At 34.4% G+C, this 17,856-nt stretch overlaps 1 protein-coding gene across 9 annotated transcripts in view; it reads left to right on the top strand.

The window, feature by feature from the left end:
* Senp6 (SUMO specific peptidase 6) overlaps positions 1-17,856 on the top strand; it is a 113,259-nt gene that overhangs the window by 27,526 nt on the left and 67,877 nt on the right. For 7 of the 9 annotated variants that reach the window (XM_087207580.1, XM_013065221.3, XM_021243794.2 and 4 more), the window contains 3 exons: positions 7,739-7,884; positions 8,691-8,795; positions 13,471-13,491. In XM_087207580.1, the coding sequence (XP_087063706.1) occupies positions 7,859-7,884; positions 8,691-8,795; positions 13,471-13,491 (152 nt within the window). In that variant the 5' untranslated portion in view covers positions 7,739-7,858. The remainder of the gene's footprint in view (positions 1-7,738; positions 7,885-8,690; positions 8,796-13,470; positions 13,492-17,856) is intronic. The other 2 variants (XM_021243795.2, XM_021243791.2) reach the window with 1 other exon arrangement.

The raw sequence follows: 17,856 nt of genomic DNA, 5'->3' as shown, positions 1-17,856 counted from the left end.
CTTTGTATTGTACATGTATTTTTAATCATATCTTTATGATATATTTGTGGGATAGATTGCTAGAATTGCATTTGCAATTTCAGAGGGGAGATTCACATGTAATTTTGCTAGCTTAGCTATTGCCTAATTTATCACTCAGAGTCGTTAACATGTGACATTCCCACTAGCAATGTATAAAAGTTCCTATTTCCTTAAAGTATTGCAGAGTATGTGATCAGACTTCTGCCAGTTTGACATAGTGCATTCTTTACATATTTCCTGAACTAAATAATTTAATAGTATTTAATTTTGTTTTGGTTTTTACTTTTTTTTTCAAGGACTTTTAAATTTACTTTTTTCCAAGGCTGGGGATATAGTTCGATGATAGAGTGATTACCAGCATGTGTAAGGCCCTGCGTATCAATCAGTTCTAGCACTATGAAAAATAAAATAACATTTCTCAGAAAATTTACTTTTTTCCCTTTATTTCTGTATTTTCTCTTTCTGCAACATCTCTCTTTTGTCATAATTAAAGATTTCTTTTTAACATAAGGATTGAAGAATTTACTGCATTGGACATTGTTTCTCTCAGTACTATGGAATTTTCCCTTTCTCCCTCCACCGCTCCCTTCCTCACGTACTGAAGGCTGAACCCAGGGCCTCACACATGCTACGGAAGTGCTCTGCCACAGATTTGTATTCCTAGCCTCTTTTAAATTTAATTTTTAGATAGGATCTCACTAAGGCACCCAGGCTGGCTGTGAACTTGTGATCCTCCTACCTCAGCTTGTTGAGTAGCTGGGATCACAGATATGTACCAACATGCCTGTTCACATAGTGAAACCAGTCTTTTAGATGTAAAAGTCTGTTTTTCATTTCAATATAGATATAAATTCACATCTTCATGGTAATCATTTCATGTCAGAACTCTGATATAGAAAAATATGGCTTTGGTTTTAAGCTGTTTTTTTAAAATCTGGTCATGATAAGGCACGGCAAATTTCAGTTTCTGGTTTTTTTTGTCTTTGAATTATTTTTCCTTCATTTTCCCTTGGAGCAATATTATTCTAACAATATGAAGCTAGCAAATGCAAATTTTCATCACTTTTGCTTTTCTGTTTTGCAGTATAGCTGAATTAACCAAATCTTGCTTTGGCCCAAAATACCAAACTTTTAACCCATGCTTCACCTTTGACAGAAATATATGTATAAAATATGGAAAGGCACAAAAAACTGTTTTGTACAACAAAAGAGATTTTAGATACGAATATTTCAGATTGTCTTGAAGGTTTTTGGACTCTAAAACAGGTAGATCTTTGTTTTGTAAAGTGGAAAGGGGGTTATTGGGAAAGGAAATACTGTATGATACTTTTCCCTTTTTTTTGGTAACGGGGATCAAACTTGGGTCCTTGTGCTTGCAAGGCAGGCGGCAGAACCACTGAGCTAATTCCCCAGCCCTGTATCATACTTTTTCTACAGTTAAGTTTTACAGTAAATCAGTTTTTAAGGTAGAAAAAAGGACATTGAGAAGTTAATTTGGCTGAATGTTTCCATGCCTGTTATGCTTTAGAAAGTCTTTGTGCATCCAAGAAACTCACATATCCCTTGATTTTGAATGGCTTGTGGGTAATGTAGGTCCATATGGGTCATTGGTTTAAACTAATACCTGATGGCCCTTTTTCTATATTTGAAAATGAGAATAGAATTAGGAAAAAGTCTTTATTTTGGTTCACAGTCTTAAAATATCCTTTTTTGTTCCACAGAATAATTTTTGCCTTTAGAAATAGTTTCACCATATCTTGTTATATAACACATTCATGTTTTGTTGTGGAAAAAATATTGGCCATTATCTCTGTGAATGTTGCCCTTCTACATTTATTGGGGCAAGGAGCTCCTGGTAGACATAGTAGGACCATCGTTTGTTTCATAACCCTTAACCCACATTTTATGTTGAAAAAGAAAAAGATAAAGGAACACACACTCAAAATCATATTCTGGATAATTTCCTCAAGTCTGTCTTTCAGTTCACTAACTTTTATCTTCAGCTATATTTAATCTGCTGTTTAATCCATTCATTGATTTCTTTATTTTTTAAAATTACAATGGTATTTATCATTTGTAGACCTTTTTCTATTGGTTAACTCTTACACTGTGGGTTTTTTTCATGTAGCATTTAGTGCTTTCTGTATTATTGTAATTTTGCTTTATTTTTAGAATTTATATGTTTTTAACATACTTTTTTTTTTTTGGTACTGGGGAATTAAACTCAGGACCTTGAGCTTGCAAGGCAGGTGGTGGCACCACTGAGCTAAATCCTCGGCCCTAACATACATTTTTAATGCTTCTAATAATTTGATATTTTAGATTTTCTTATCTGAAATTCATATTTGCTAAACTTCCAGAATATTCGTTCTTTACTTAGATTTATTATGCAATATATGATAATTTTGAGTGGAAGATACTACATTGATAATTTTTGTACATTTAGCACTCCCACTGAAATATTCATGCAGCAAATATATATTGAGCAGGGTGTTCTAGATGCTAGCAAACAGATTTCTTTTTCTGTGGAATTTAAATTCTAGTTAATTGGCTGTTCTCATTAGTTACTGAATGATTTATGTTAAGTTTAGGAACTGGCAAACTAAAGCTCATGACCCAAATACAACTTGCAAATAATGGTCTATAAGCTAGAATGGCTTTTATACTTTTAAGTATTTGGGGAAAAAATCAGAAGAGTACTATATCATAAGTAAAAATTATATAAAATTCAAATTTGTATCCTTAAATGAAAATTTGCTGGAAAACAGCCATACTCCTTCATATATTGTCTTTGGATGCTTTTGTCCTGCACCAACAGATGTGAATATTTGGACAGAGTTGTGTAGATGGGCAGAAACTGGATGACAAAAAAACCTATAATATTTACTATCTGCCTCATTACAGAAAAAGTTTGTCGATCTCATTGTTGCTGTTTATACTGTATAAATGTGTTGTACACATTATGATAGAAAAACAGCCTTTTTAGCTGGCTGGCATATTAATCAGACAGTATCACAGTCTAAGCTCAATAACTGTCCACTTTATAGAATTGTTGTGAGGTTTATGAGAGAGACTGTGTAACTCACGTAATGCATGACACCAGTAGTCATCCATAACAGCTGTATTTTGTTAGCATTATTAAGTGCAGTTATTGAATCTTTGCAGATTAGTTTTCTTTTGCAAATAATGATATATTTATAGTTGCAAAATTGACACCAGTGAAGCCTGTGTTTATATGGTTTTCAAGTATGATCGTTTTATACTTAGTCATCTGTTCACAGTAGTTCTCCTGATGCTGTGCTTGCTTATCTGGAAAACCTGTTTTAGGCTGGGATGGAAGGGCAGATAAATTCTGGATAGAATGTATCATCTTGATTTTATTAAGTTTAATCCATAAAATGAGTCATAAATGGCTCAGCTTTTACTTATTTTCACTTTATTTTTCCCTAATAATTTGATGTAGGTTACCAAATTAGGAGCACGGAATTATGGAAAATAAAAACTATTAGAAAAGTAGATGTGCCAGGTTGTCGTGTTTTTTTGTTGTTGTTTTTCTTTTGCCTTTTGAGACAGGTTCTTGCTCTGTAATCCAGGCTGTCCTTGACTGGGCTTGAACTCAGTATGCAGACCAGGTTAGTCTTGAGGAAATCCTCAACCTCCCTGGGGTTGTAGACATGTGCCACCATGCCCATTTTATAATGTTTTAATTCAGCAGTTATTTCTGAATTTTCTGGCAGCTGGAATTATGCTTTACCATTTTTAAATTGTGTGAAAGGAGGATCTCTACAAATATATATTCCGTGATTCTCCTGTAGAATGATCACAGTCCCAGCCACATTCTAAATGTAACAGATGGTAGGAAACCTATCTGACTAAGCTAGAGTTACTAGTTGTTTATTGCTGATTAAAGTTATAAAGCATATAAGCAACCTGTGAAAAACAGAGTTGGGAATTTAAAGAATTTTACTAGTACAGTAGATTCTCTTGCTTTGATTGTAACGTCTGAGAAGAGGTGTACACCACCCCCACGCCGTCCCACAGCTCTGCTGGAACATGCAGCTCATGGTGATCCTAAACCAGCATCCATAAAAGAACTAAAGAAGCAGACTTTAAAAGCAGATGATTTATTTGAAGGTGGGGGGGGGGAGAGAAAGAGACTGACAGACAGACAGACAGCTAGCTCCTCTGGACAAGTAAGGAGCATTTGAAAGGGAAATGGGGAAATACTCCTTCTGGAGCAGTGGGGAGCTTTGTAGTTCCTTTTATCAGGTTTCTTCTCCTTTTTTAGGCTTCTGGAATCTGATTGGCTCCATGGCTGCTTTTGGTCCTCCCCTTGGATTTCTTCGGGTCATGTGACCTTTCCTGTTGTTTGATGGAGACTAGGATTATGGAGGGGGGTTTAGGGACAGGTAGTTTAGATTTAAGGGTTAAGTAAAGGGGTTCATGTTAATCTACTTGGGACCTTCCTGAGCTTAGTTTCTTTGCCTGTGTGAGTCTCACTGCCTTGCCTTTGTTTTTCTAATTGCTTGAGTCTAATCTACAGGGGCAGAGGCCACCCCTAGCTGCCCTTAGTAAATCTCCATTAACTTCTAACAAAGTTCAAGGAGGCCTTCATTCTATCTTTTCCCTACTTATGCGGTATCCTGTATGTACCTGATAATGGGCTTTGGGTTGTCTGTAGCTATGCCCACATGCTTTCTCAGGAAGAAATTTTGAACCCAGGTGTGGTGGCATATGCCGGTAATCCCAGCATTTTGGGAAGCTGAGGCAAGAGAATCTCAAATTCAAGTCTAACCTGGGCAATTTAGTGATTTAGGGAGATGCTGCCTCAAAATAAAAAATATTGAGCTGTAGTTCAATCCCCTGAGTTCAATCCTGAGTACCACTCCCCTCTCCTCAAAAAAGGAAGGACCAATTGGAATTGATTCCTTAGTGAGAAACATGGCTGAGTGCCTATATGTCGATGTAATCTTGACTTAAACAATTCATTCTTAAGAGGAAGGTTTAATTTCCACATTAAGAAATTTCTAGCATAGATCCATTTTTCTTGAGGTGTTCTGTATCCTGTTGATTTCAGTTTTTACTAGCATAGCATTGTTTGATATTGCCTCTTGTTATAAATTAACGTTCACGTTTTCTACGAACAACACTATAAAATTTCCTCCCTCGGGGTGGTATGGGAAAACAAAAGCTTTGAAATCAGACCAGTCTTTGTTCTAGTATAGTTCAGGCAAATTACCTTGTGCATGAGTTTGTTTGTTTGATTGGGGGTTTTTTGAGACAAGGTCTCAGGCAGTTCAGGCTGGCCTTGAGCTCACTGGAGTCCAGGGTGGTCTTGAAGTTGCAGAGATTCGGAGTGCTGGGATCACAAGCGTGGGCCACCATGCCTGGCCTTACTTTGCTTTTTAAGCTTAATGATCTTTAAAACATAGAGATAAACTTCACATACTATATGAGAGATTTTGTTGAAGAAAAGAACCTATGAGGGAAATTTGAGTGTTTTCTGCCCATCACTCATTAAGGTCAAGTAATTGACCTGATATTTGTAGGTCCAGTTGCTGGATCCCAACCTGAAGAGCTCCTATAATGTATAAAATAGGGAGATTAGCCCAGATGGTGGCATCTGCCTGTAATTACAGCACTTAGGAGGTAGAGGCAAGAAGAGCATGAATTTGAGGTCAGCCCCAGACCTGCTGGGGCAGAGCAGTTTGTTTTAACTCATCCAGGTAATTCTGGTATAAAAAATTTGAGCATGTTACTTTAATCCACCTGAGAATTCATATTATTAGAAAGAAGCTGGATTTCCTCTATGAGGGCTGTACTATTTCTAATTTATACTTGTTCTCTATGATCCTCATTCATATTTTTTGAGGTGTTTACAAGGCCTTCTGTACCTGGTAGATTTAAAACTTCAATATTTGCCTCCCTAGCAATGTGAGTATGTTGGAAATTCACTTCTACTTCTGTGGAACTCTGGCCTTTGTCTCCCTAGTTATGTGAATATGTTGGAAATTTATTTCATTTTAGCTTCTCGGCTGGATCTTCTGGGATCATAGGTGCTTTATAGGAAAATAGCCTCAACTCTTGGTTTAGCTCTTCTGGTTTCTTGTCCCTGAGGATCTTTTTACCCAGGAAAGACAGTGGTAGCGAATGTATGGCAGGCATGAGGCCGCAGGCTGTTTATATCATTGAAAGCTCTAAAAGGTTTGCCATCACTGGATTAAGAAGCAATAAAATAATGGAATGGAATTAATATGAGAAAGTGAAAAAATGGAAACAAAGTCTTTGTAAATAGGGAGGGATGGAGGGGTTGAAGGGAGTGCAGGGGAAGGGGGAAAAATAAGAACCAAGAGTGATTATGTAAAGGTGCAAATTTCCAATGATGAATGTCATTATATTGTATGCCTAAAGTGTACCAATAAAATATTTTTTTTTAAAAAGAAGCAATGAAATGTCTTGAAAAGAAAGTAAGCAATGTGTCAAAAGTAGATATTTTGGATTATGTAATGTAGATATGTCAGAAAATAAGAGTGCTGGCTCACTGAATGCTTTCCTCAAGAGGACTCTTTGTGAGAGATATTTTTTGAGATACTGTGGTGTTTATATAGAAATAATTAGGGGATGGGTCGGGGGTTTAGCTCAGTGGTTCTACCGCCTGCCTCACAAGTGCAAGGTCCCGAGTTCAATCCCTGGTACCAAAAGAAAGAAAAAGAAATAATTAGGGGGAAAAGTCCAGTTACTATCTTAGGAGTATAGTTTCTTATGAAAGAATAAAAAAAAATTTTAAACTTGTCTTGAAAATGAAAGTAATGCTGTCATGGTGGCACATGCCTATAATCAGCATTCTGAGAGGCAGAAAGATCAAATATTCAAGACCAGTGAGATCTTAACTCAAAAAAAAAGAAAAGTGCCAGGCACAGTGGCATGTAACCTGTACACCAAACTACTTGGGAGGCTGGGGCAGGAGCATCCCTTGAGCTCAGGAGTTTGATGCAAGCCTGGGCAGTATACTGAGACCCCAACATAGTGAAACAACAGAAATTAGAGTGGTTTTTTTTTTTAATGTCATTTTTGGGGAATTATCACTAAGAACTGAGGACTTTTGCCCGAGTGTGAAAGCAACTTATAAGTGTCTTGTGCAGTAAAAATAACCAAGGAGGTTTCTTTGTTAAGGGATTCCCAAGGGGAGTGGGACAGCCTATGACACCGTGATCTCCCCCAGGTGATTATTATTAATATGCTTATGTTAACAGTTCCACTTGTGAAGGTATCGAAGCCCTGTTTCAGTTTCTGTGTTTCTATAAAAATTTTAATATAAAGCAAAAATCGTTACAGAAAGGCACCTGTTTAAATAACAGCAGTCACATTTTTCAGTACTGCCCTGTAGATAGCACCAAGGCCTTCTGAGCAGGGAAGGCTTGCTTTTTACTCTGGAGAAAGCTATCCTGAGATCTGCTACCCTTAGTTTTTTAGATATCTTTGGAAAGATTTATATGAAAAGAAAATAATATATTCCCACGTTCCTACAAATTTGCATTGTCTTTAGAAAAAAATTATAACAACTGAATCACTCTCAGGTCCATACCACAGTTGTCACCTTACCCCTCCATCCCAAAGAGTTGTATATTTTTTAGTCATTTTTCTAGTGAGTTTTCAAATAGTTGTTGATATATTGTGGTGTTAATTGACTCTTTAATATTTATGGATCTTTTTACAGTTAAATCGTCCATCTGAAATTGTTGCTACTAGTTCTGGTGATTTCATCTTGAAGACATATGTGGGACGAAACAAGAGTGAAAGTTTTAAAACTTTGAAAGGCAACCCAATTGGACTTAACATGTTGAGCAACAATAAGAAATTGAGGTATAGGTGCATCACCACACTTTCCTACAGAAAAGATGAAGAGTTTGGCACGAAATAACGATCTTTGTGGCCAGTAGGCCCACCCTATACCTTTTTTTAATTTGTCAGTAAGCCGTGAGATACGATGGTCTCAGTATATGGATCTTTTGCTTTGAATCTGGGGAGTAGGATTGATTGCATTGGTTGCTAGGTTTTGAATAAAACATATCACAAGAAACATTTCGGTAGGCTGGCATCTCATGCATTTGCTTTCATATATTTAGTAGAATCTCGGTCATAATATTAGAAATGGAAGGCACTATGAGCTAGAGTGGTCATCTCATTTAGAAGGTAACTACAAATTTAAGATTATTTTAACAAGGGCCTTTTTTTTTTCTTAAAGATTTCTTGCTGCTCTAGTCTTCCAGATATAACCCAGCTTTCTTAGTGGCTATCATAGTGAACAACTTCTACTTAGTATTTGGTTATCAGTAGCAACCCATATATCAGATTAAAATTATATTTATAGATAACTGAGAAATTGTGAAGGCTAATTTTCAAGTTAGTAGTGGGATCAGAGTTAAAATTTAGGAATCCTGATTTCTATTGTAATGTTCTATTTTTCCTTGAACTGGATTGGAGACATTTGAAAGAAGAATTAGGGAAATAGAAGATTCCTAGTGAACAATTTTACATGGCTAGATTTTTTTTTAAGTGGTAAAATAAAGATTTTTATATATGTACTCAGATTTTAAAAAAATTTTTTTGGTCAACATGTATGTAATTTTTCCCCATTCAAATTATTCTTTGTTTTTTGAATTTTGCAGTGAAAATACACAAAATGCGTCATTATGTTCTGGAACTATAGTTCATGGTAGACGTTTTCATCATGCTCATGTACAAATACCAGTAGTAAAAACAGCAGCCCAAAGGTAAGGATTGGAATTCTCTTTGTTTAGTATCTCCATTCCACCCTCCTTAAAAAAGGGGTATTTTACTTTAAAGTAACAAAAAAAATTTTTTCTCCTTTGTGAAACTTTACTATTTTCATTCTAAGAGATGTATCTCTGAAATAATTTATGACCTGAATTTTTTTGTAGTGTATCTGCCTTTGAAATAATCACATTCTATAGATAAATAAATTTAAAATAAGCTGTTCTGTTATTTTGCAATCCAGATCTAAGAAGATACTTAAATTAAGCTAATTTATAATTTGAACCTTAAGTGTTTGCTTGAGATATCCTTTTCATATTGAACTCTGAAAGGTAAAGCTGCTATAATTAGTGCTTTACTTGCTAAGGTTTATAAAATTTCACAGTACTGAAATAAATCTCATCAATTTTAAATTTTTCAGAAAATTTTTATTTAAATAGTTTTATTCATTTAAGGTTCTTGTTGATCTTGAAAGTATTGCTTCCATGTTCAAATAATGAAAGTAATAGTTGAGAGTTTGGTATTTTAAATGCTTTGGAGATTTTTTTCAGAACCATTTTTGGAATGTTTATATTCCCTTTCAGTTGACTCAAATTGCTAGGCTGTAGCAGTTAAATAGCCTGTTGGATTATAGTTTCCAAAAAGTAAAATTTTAAAATTAGTTGTACATTTTAGGTGTTGTTCTTCATTTTTTAAAAATGTCAACTAAGGCTGCTGTTCACTAAGGAAATGTTTCAGTTTTATGGTTTGCTTTTCCCCCAGTACTAGGAATTGGACCCAGGGAGCACTGAACCCTTTTACTTATTTATTAGATTTTTTTGTTGTTTTATTTTTTGTGTTTGTTTTGGGTTTTTTTTTTTTTTTTTTTGAGACAGGGTCTCACTATGTAGTTCAGGCTGGTCTTGAACTCACTATATATCCAAGACCGGCCTTGAGCTTGCACTGGTCCTCTTGCCTCAGCCTGCCCCTGCCTCATCCTCCTGAGTGCTAGGATTACCAGTGTGCACCACCATGCCAAGCTGTTTATTTTTAATTTGAGACAGCATCTTGGTAAGTTGCCCAGCCTGGCCTTGAACTTGGGCTCCTCTGCCTTAGGAGAAAAATGTGTCTGAACCTTAGTAATTTTTGCTCTATTTGATATTTACATAGATTTGCTGTAACATAAAAGTCTTAAATCTCTCCTATACTTAAGAGTTTTTAAATCCTTCTTTCGCTCTATTGTTTGTTCTATCAGAGTTTTTTCACAAGATATTTGAAAAATTCAGTTAAAAGACAAAAAATAAATGATTACACATTGGCTTTTGCTAATGTGTAAAGTACACGAAATAATTAAGCTCTTTGGCCTATGTGTGGCTCAGAAGATAAAAGGAGGATAATTAGGGGAAGGGACGAGGAGACACAGGCTCATACATTAGTCACAAAAACAGAAACTGTTGCTGAGGAGGTACTGTCTTGATATTCTGATAAAATTAATTTAAAGTTTATAATCAAGTTGTGATACATTTTATGACCAAAATTATTAAATTAATAGTGCTTTTGAAGCTATCTGTTCAGAATTATTTACGTACTGACCTATTCTTTTTTTTGGTACCGGGGATCGAACTTGGGTCCTTGAGCCTGTGAGGCAGGCGGCGGAACCACTGAGCTAAATTCCCCGGCCCTTACTGACCTATTCTTTTATCCTTTATTTCCTCATTGGAATATTTAAAAAATGATTACATTCTGGAAACTGGATTGTTGTATTTTATTATAGGTCTCGGCACCTATTATACTTTAAATGTATGCCATTGGTCATCTTTGTAAATGACTAGATTCAGTTTATAAGATCTAGTGTTTAACAGTAAAATAGTGTTTCTTAAAAAACAGCAACAGGGACAGCGATTTAGCTCAGCAGCACAGTGCCTGCCTGGCAAGCTCAAGGTCTTGAGTTCGATCCCTGGTACCAAAAACCAAAACAAAACAAAAAAAGCAACGACCCAAATTAATTTGTATTCAAAGAAGCAATCCTGAGTGAAAATACTTGACAAGAATGATTAAAGGCAATAAATAAAACTGTGGAGTCAAGTAAGCAGGACAGATTCTACTTGTTTCTCTTTTACTTACTCTGTATAAGAAACATTTCTTATTCCATCTGCAGTGTGACTGTCATTAAAAAGATTTTGAATTCAAAGACAAGTCATTGAGAGGTTTTTCAGTTTGCTTGCTGCAGAATCAGTGATTTTATGTGATATAGCCCGCATAGATGAGTAACAGTATTCAAAGATAAATGTGACAAAGTTCTTGCCCTTGATGGTCAAATTTAATTAGGAAAGACAAAAAGACAAATAAATACACAATAACTGCAGTAGTAGAGATATACAAAGTATGTGTACTAGTATTACTGATAAGAAAGAAGTCACAACAAAGAAAGCGGTAAAAGGAGTTTTGAGTGTACTGGATAGGTGAAAGAGGACACTCATGCCACAGCAACCACATCTTCAAAGGCATGGAGAGAAAATTCATTTACGGTATGTGGCACTGAGCAGAATCGTTAGGGTTCAGGTGAAAGTGAGGACGAACACACTGACTTTTACAGGTTCTGATAAAAATTCTCATGTCTTAATTTGAAATTGAAAGAAATGCTACCAATTTGGTAATTCACACATAGTATTCTTGGGGTAACAGTATACAGTACTGTTAGTTTTGAATATATACAGCTTACTTTTTAAAATGAATCAGACCTGAATACTAAGTCCTTTGTAACTTCTTTAGTGAAAGATATGGGGAACAAGTTCTTCACACCTTTTTATCTAAAAAGCAGTGAGTGAGTCTGGTGTGGTGGTGCACACCTGTAATCCCAGCACTCGAGACTGTGGCAGGAGGATCACTGAGTTCAGCCTGGGCTACATGGTGAGTTCAGGGCCAGTCTGAACTATGTACGTACAGAGACCCTGTCTCAAAAAAAAACAGTGAAAGCAATGAGTGAAGATTGTTAAATATTTAGCTAATCTTTGGGAGATAATTAAAATTCCAGTCTGTTTTCTCACTGCTATTCCAGATATTATTAATTCATATTTAAAAGATAGGTTGGGTCGGGGATTTAGTTCAGCGGCACCATGCCTGCCGGGCAAGCATAGAGTCCTGAGTTGGAGTCCCAGTATCGAAAAAGAAATAAACAAGAATAAAAGGCTGCTCATACACTAATAGTGGTAAAAGAGAATAGTATTAGTATGGAAAAAGAAATGTAGAATTTAAAAAAACATATAATTCTATACCATCTGTACCCCTCAAATCAGACTTAAAGAAACAGAATATCTTATGGGCTTGTTTTATTTATATTTTCACTTGGGGGGGGTATTAAAGGAGAGCCAAAAAAATTTATAAGGGGAAATAAATGTCTGCAAAAACAAGTATAATCAGTGAGTGAGAAAATGGACTCCTATATAAGCTAAATTTAACTATTTACAAACAGCACCATCTTGAAAGAATTTAGTTTTAAATCGACATGGATACAAAAACTGATGTCTTTTTTTCCCACCTTAAAAAATGTTAAGATACTAGAACAGCACTAGTTCAAGGTAAATTTTCCTTTCCATTTTGTGTGAAATAGTCTGAGAATTAGGTTGACACTTTTACAGACTTACATGATTAATAACAACCTCCCTGTTACAAAAAAGTGTATGTAAGCTCCTGTAGAGCAGGACTTCACAAACTCATTGAAGCTGCATGTGGAATGCTGTGACTTGTAAATTAGGTATCGTATAATAAATTTATTTTTCTGAAGAAAAAGTTGAGAGAAAGAGAGAATTTTTCCTTCTTCCTAATTTCCTTGGCTTATTGGGAAAACTCAGTCTGTTTCTTTTACCTCTGTTGTGTATTCTACCTCTTCTCTGCACCAGGTGAGTTTAAAAAAATAACAAATCAGAAAGACTAAATTTTCACTTTTTGGGCCCAATACTGTAAAGTTGAAATGACTAGATTAGGTATTAGGTCTAATTTAAGAGTAAATTTTCAAATATATGTTAAGTTTATGGTCATTCTTTCCTTCATTGTTGAAAAATTTTTAATATATGTATTTTTCTTGAATGTAAAGATGTTACCATATTTTTTCTTAATACTCTTGGATTAAGTTGTTACTTGTGTGTTCCACATGATGGGAATACAAGAGTCAATATAGAATCTGGAGATTTTTGTAAGCTGTGCTTTGCTTATTGTTAGTTCTGAATATTTAATTCCTTGATTAAATAATTTCAGGATGTGAATGTTGGGCTTTATTCTAAATTGCACACTGTATAGTTCCACTCTTGAGTAATTGATGTTAATTGTTTAAGTTTCCGTATACTATGTAAAAGTGTGGAACTTTTATACATTGGACTTCTGATAAGAGGCCATGATTTTAAGTCCCAGGCTTTTCCTTGTTTCCCAAATAAATACACACTATTTATTCCAGGATTTTTGTGTATAAGTTTCAGCCTTAAAATTTTTTTTCTTAATCAACAGCAAATAATCATACCTGATGATAGGATTGGAATCAGTAAATTTTATAAAACGTAGACTATAATATATACAGGATGTCTTTAAAACAAATTAATCACATTATAATTTTGCCTTATTAAGTACAGTTACTACAACTACAATGATATATCAACAATGAGGTCTTGCCTCTTACTTTTTTTTTCTTTTTCATGTTTTAAGCAATCCGGACCGAAAAGAAAGGTAAGATTAATACTGATGAAATGAGAGCATGGGTATAGCAGTAAAAGTCTAGATTATTTATATGCTTTGGGAAATATCTATTGCATTAGAGTTTATCATTAGAGATAGTGGTGGTGGTGGTGGTGGTGATGGTGATGATGATGATGATGACGATGATGATGATGATAATTGCAGTGATGGGGATGGAAGTAAGGCCTTGTGCATGGTAGGCAAATGCTATACCTCTGGGCTGGATCTCCAATCCTTCAGGCTTATTGTTTTAATGCAAGGAAACCTATTAATATTATAATGTATTTGGCTTCTTGGGTGGTGTTTTAGTATAATTTTCTACATATATTTTTTCATGAATAATTACTACTTTATGTTAAAAGTAGACTATTTCCATGCCTTGGTAGTAAAGTTGCTTTCAGTTGTATCATCAAAATCTTTTTTGTTTGTTGCCGCGCCTGCCTCACAAGCACGAAGTCCTGAGTTTGATCCCTGGTACTGGGCAGGGGGAATCTTTTTTGTATTTCATTGATAATGCTGCTGCTTTTAATACCTTACTGTAGTAAAGAGCAGAGGGAGAATAGAATTAGAATACTTTAAGCCAGAGTTAAAATCTTAAACATCAGATGTTTTCTATTCTGACCCCCCAAAAAAGAAAAAAAAAGTGTAACAGAATTTTATGATTAACTTTCTCCTCTATCTGTATTTGTTCCTTTGTGAAAACACTGGCACCACGTAATCTTTTAGAAGAGAGTTGAGTAATATAATAACACAGTAAAAGGATTTTAAGAATATACATTTCTTTGAATAATGGAATGATGATATGTTCTAAATAAAATTATTCTAAATCAAATGACTCTACGAGTAACTGTCCCCAGTAATAAGTATGAGAAATCTGTTGTGTATGTATTTGTTCCATGTTTTCATGAGATTTGCAGAAGTCTTTTGTGAACCCTGCCTTCCCATCTCCCAGATAGGTTAGGAGCCCTTGCATTAAAGCAGTCCTCTTGGGACGTTCTATAATTTTTTTTAATTCTGTAATTTCAACCCTATAATTGTATTTAAAGATGTAGGGGAAATAAAGAAAAATCTGCAATAGTTTGTAAAATGTATTAAATTCTACTTCATGAACACTGAATTTGAAAGATACAAATTTTAAGATGATCTTTCCGGGCCAGGGATTTAGCTCAACAGCACAGCGAGTGCCTGGCAAGCTCGAGATCCTGAGTTCAATCCCCAGTACCAAAAAAAAAGATGATCCTTCTAGTAAAAAGATTTAAACATTTTGTAATTCCGAAATATTTCACGTCTGTGAGCTTTAATTGAATGGATTGTGCAAATATTATATCTTTAGTTTTTGACTTATCAGTGACTGTGTTTTTAGTAAGGATGCTCTAATGCAGTATATTTAATAAAATTGCTAGAAATATACTGTACATTAAATAACTTCATATAATTATACATATGACTCTTGTTTTATCGAAATGAACACATTCATCCTGTATGCTATGCTACAGTAATTAAAATGTAGGTACTGTTATATTAGTATGATAAAAAGGTCTTAGGTTATTTCCTTTTTTGCACTAGTCATGTTTTTATACTGATTCTTTTCCACTGCTTTGATGTCTTATGCATATTTATATAGTGAGAGTTTATTAACTGATACATACAGCAAATATTTAAATACCCATATGTGACAGGTGCTCTTCTAGGAGCAGAGAGAAATTTGTTTACCCTCTTGTAGCTTACATTCTCATTGGAACAATGCTAGAGTAGTGGTTAGAAGATTGATATACCGGCATAACCAGCAAGTAGGCTCTTTGCTTGCTTTAAAATGGCAGTAACGGTATTTATCCAATGTTAAGGTAGTCTTGTGAGGAACAAATAATTATTTAAAATTGACTTACTGTAAACATGTGAAACTTGGGCCATGGATTAGCTCAGTGGTGCCGCTACCTGCCTCGCAAGTGCAAGGTCCTGAGTTCGATCCCCAGTACCAAAAACAAAAAACAAAAAAACATGTGAAACTGGTGGACATTAATAGTAATAGGTATTAAAATTCTTTCAGTCTGTGTGCTGAGATTACTTGTAAGAACTTTAAAGCTCTTGAAAACTAGATTAAAGAAGCCACAAAAAATAAAAAAATAAAAAAAAAATTTTAAAACATAAGAAAAAAAAAGAAGCTACTGTATCAGTGATCCTACAACAAATATATCTGAGCGCTTTACTAAGGCTAAATTTATAGCCTATAACTCTTTAGATCCTTACCTAAAGTTATTTTGTGTTTATCAGAGCTCAACTAAGAACATTTATGTTACCAGATTTTATATAATAAAATTTTATTCACATAAGCCTCCCTCTGTGAACAATAGTGTAAGCCAATGAAATAAAATGTAAACCTCTAAGTGAAATAAATGTAATGTAATTTAAATGAAATAAATCTAAACTTCTGAAATAAATTCATAGGACAATGGTTTATCTAATAAAAACTAGGTAGTTGTGGCCGGGGATTTAGCTCAGCAGCACAGTGCCTGCCTGGCAAGCTCGAGGTCCTGAATTCAATCCCCAGTACCAAAAAAAGAGAAAAAAAAAACCCAAACAAACGAGGTAGTTGTAAAAGATTAATCTTTCCAGGATGTTTTTCACTTGTACTATATACTGAGTACCTTGAGGTATGTTAGAAGCGTAAACCCACGCTAAAGTAAACAAATAAATTACAGTATTAAGCTCCAGAGCCTGCAGAATTTTAAAAAAAGAAACGTGTTGCCGGTTCTAAAAGTGTGGGTCACTTTGATCATTTGAAGGATTCAGATTCTTTTCTGACTGATGGCCAAGTGGATTGTAAATGTACTGTGAGTGTTAGCACGAACAACCAGGAATATGTGCTCCAGTATTAGAACTGTTGCATTTTTTTTCCTCTCCCTGGATAAAGAATCTATTGACACATTATAAAACTGAAACACAGGATGATTTTTTAAATTTAGAATTTGTTTTTAATATTTTTATTGTAGAAAATATATTGTAGAAAATTTGGAAACAGGAAGATGAAAAGAATACAATCAAAATGTGGGAAATAACAAAAATGTTTACTTACAGGGTGCGTTTGAAAAGCCAAATACATTTTAAAATTTTACAATTTTTTAAAAAGTTCTTAGAATATTGCATTGTTAGGATTTTGATGTGTTTCTTTTTATCTTATTTCCTATGCACTTTTTAATATACTTAACACTGTGTCATCATAATGAAAATATAACTGTGTGTTCTGAATTTTTACCTAACAGTATGTTCTGAGTACTTCCCTGTATCAAGATGGCTTCTGAAAATTAATTTTAATAACTGCATAAAAACTTACCTTACATATATACATAATTTATCTGCCCATTTGGTTATTATTCACTATTAGATAAAACATATTGATGAATCACTTTTCATATAAAATCTTTAACTGCATCTCTTAGAATACATCTCTGAAAAAGAATTCTTTGGTTACAAAAATAAATTTCAGATACTTTCGATAAGAGCTGCTAAATTGTAGAAAGATGGAACCAGTTCATAATAACTAAATTGCTGCTTCAAGGTATCTGAAAATAAAATTATATTTACATAATACCTTCTTTCTTAGAATTGTAAGAGTCATTGAAATTTTTGAATAAGATGCTAGACCAGTGGTGATGAACCTATGGCATGCATACTGCAGTGGGTCGTTGGTATTATTGAAAACTCTAAAAGGTTGCCATCTTGTGATAGACTATAAGATTAATAATAATTTCACTTGTAATCAATTGAAGTGTATATTGAAAAGGCAGATGATCTCATTCACAGCACCTAAAATTGAATACCCAGTTGTGAAATTAGTTATCTAACCCCTTATAAATACATTTAAAGAACCTAATCTAAGACATATATTATGTTTCTGCTTGGTAAGAATTTGTATTTGAGCCATTTTTTCTTAAAATAAGGTGAGTTTAATGCAATTCTGTTCAAAGTCTCTTGTCAGTTTGTTATTTCAAGACATTTGATTCTTAATTTAGTAGATTACTTGAGAAGAGCAAATTAAGGACTTTTTCTAAACAAAAATAAATAAGGGTAAAGAATGACTTGACTTGCTGCATAATAAAGCCTACTGTAAAGAAAATACTAATTGAATATGGAAACACTAGGGAAGGACTAGGTAGTAAAATAGTGAACAGATTGAGTATATTCAGCTACCAGCCAAGCTGTCAAATCCATAAATAGAAATAAGTTCACAGTACCTTGTGTGTGTGTGTGTGTGTGTGTATTTCTGTTTGAGACAAGGTCTTGCTGGCCTCAGACTCACAATCCTTTTGCTTTAGCCTACCAAGTGTTGGGTTTACAAGTTTGCAGGCATGCACACCA

This window comes from Heterocephalus glaber, unplaced genomic scaffold (genome assembly GCF_053883595.1).
Source record: "Heterocephalus glaber isolate CG9 unplaced genomic scaffold, H.glaber_assembly_v1.0 deba00000818, whole genome shotgun sequence".
NCBI lineage: Eukaryota > Metazoa > Chordata > Mammalia > Rodentia > Bathyergidae > Heterocephalus > Heterocephalus glaber.
The sequence above is the reverse complement of the archived record's forward strand: the minus strand, read 5'-3'. Positions and strand labels throughout refer to the sequence as shown.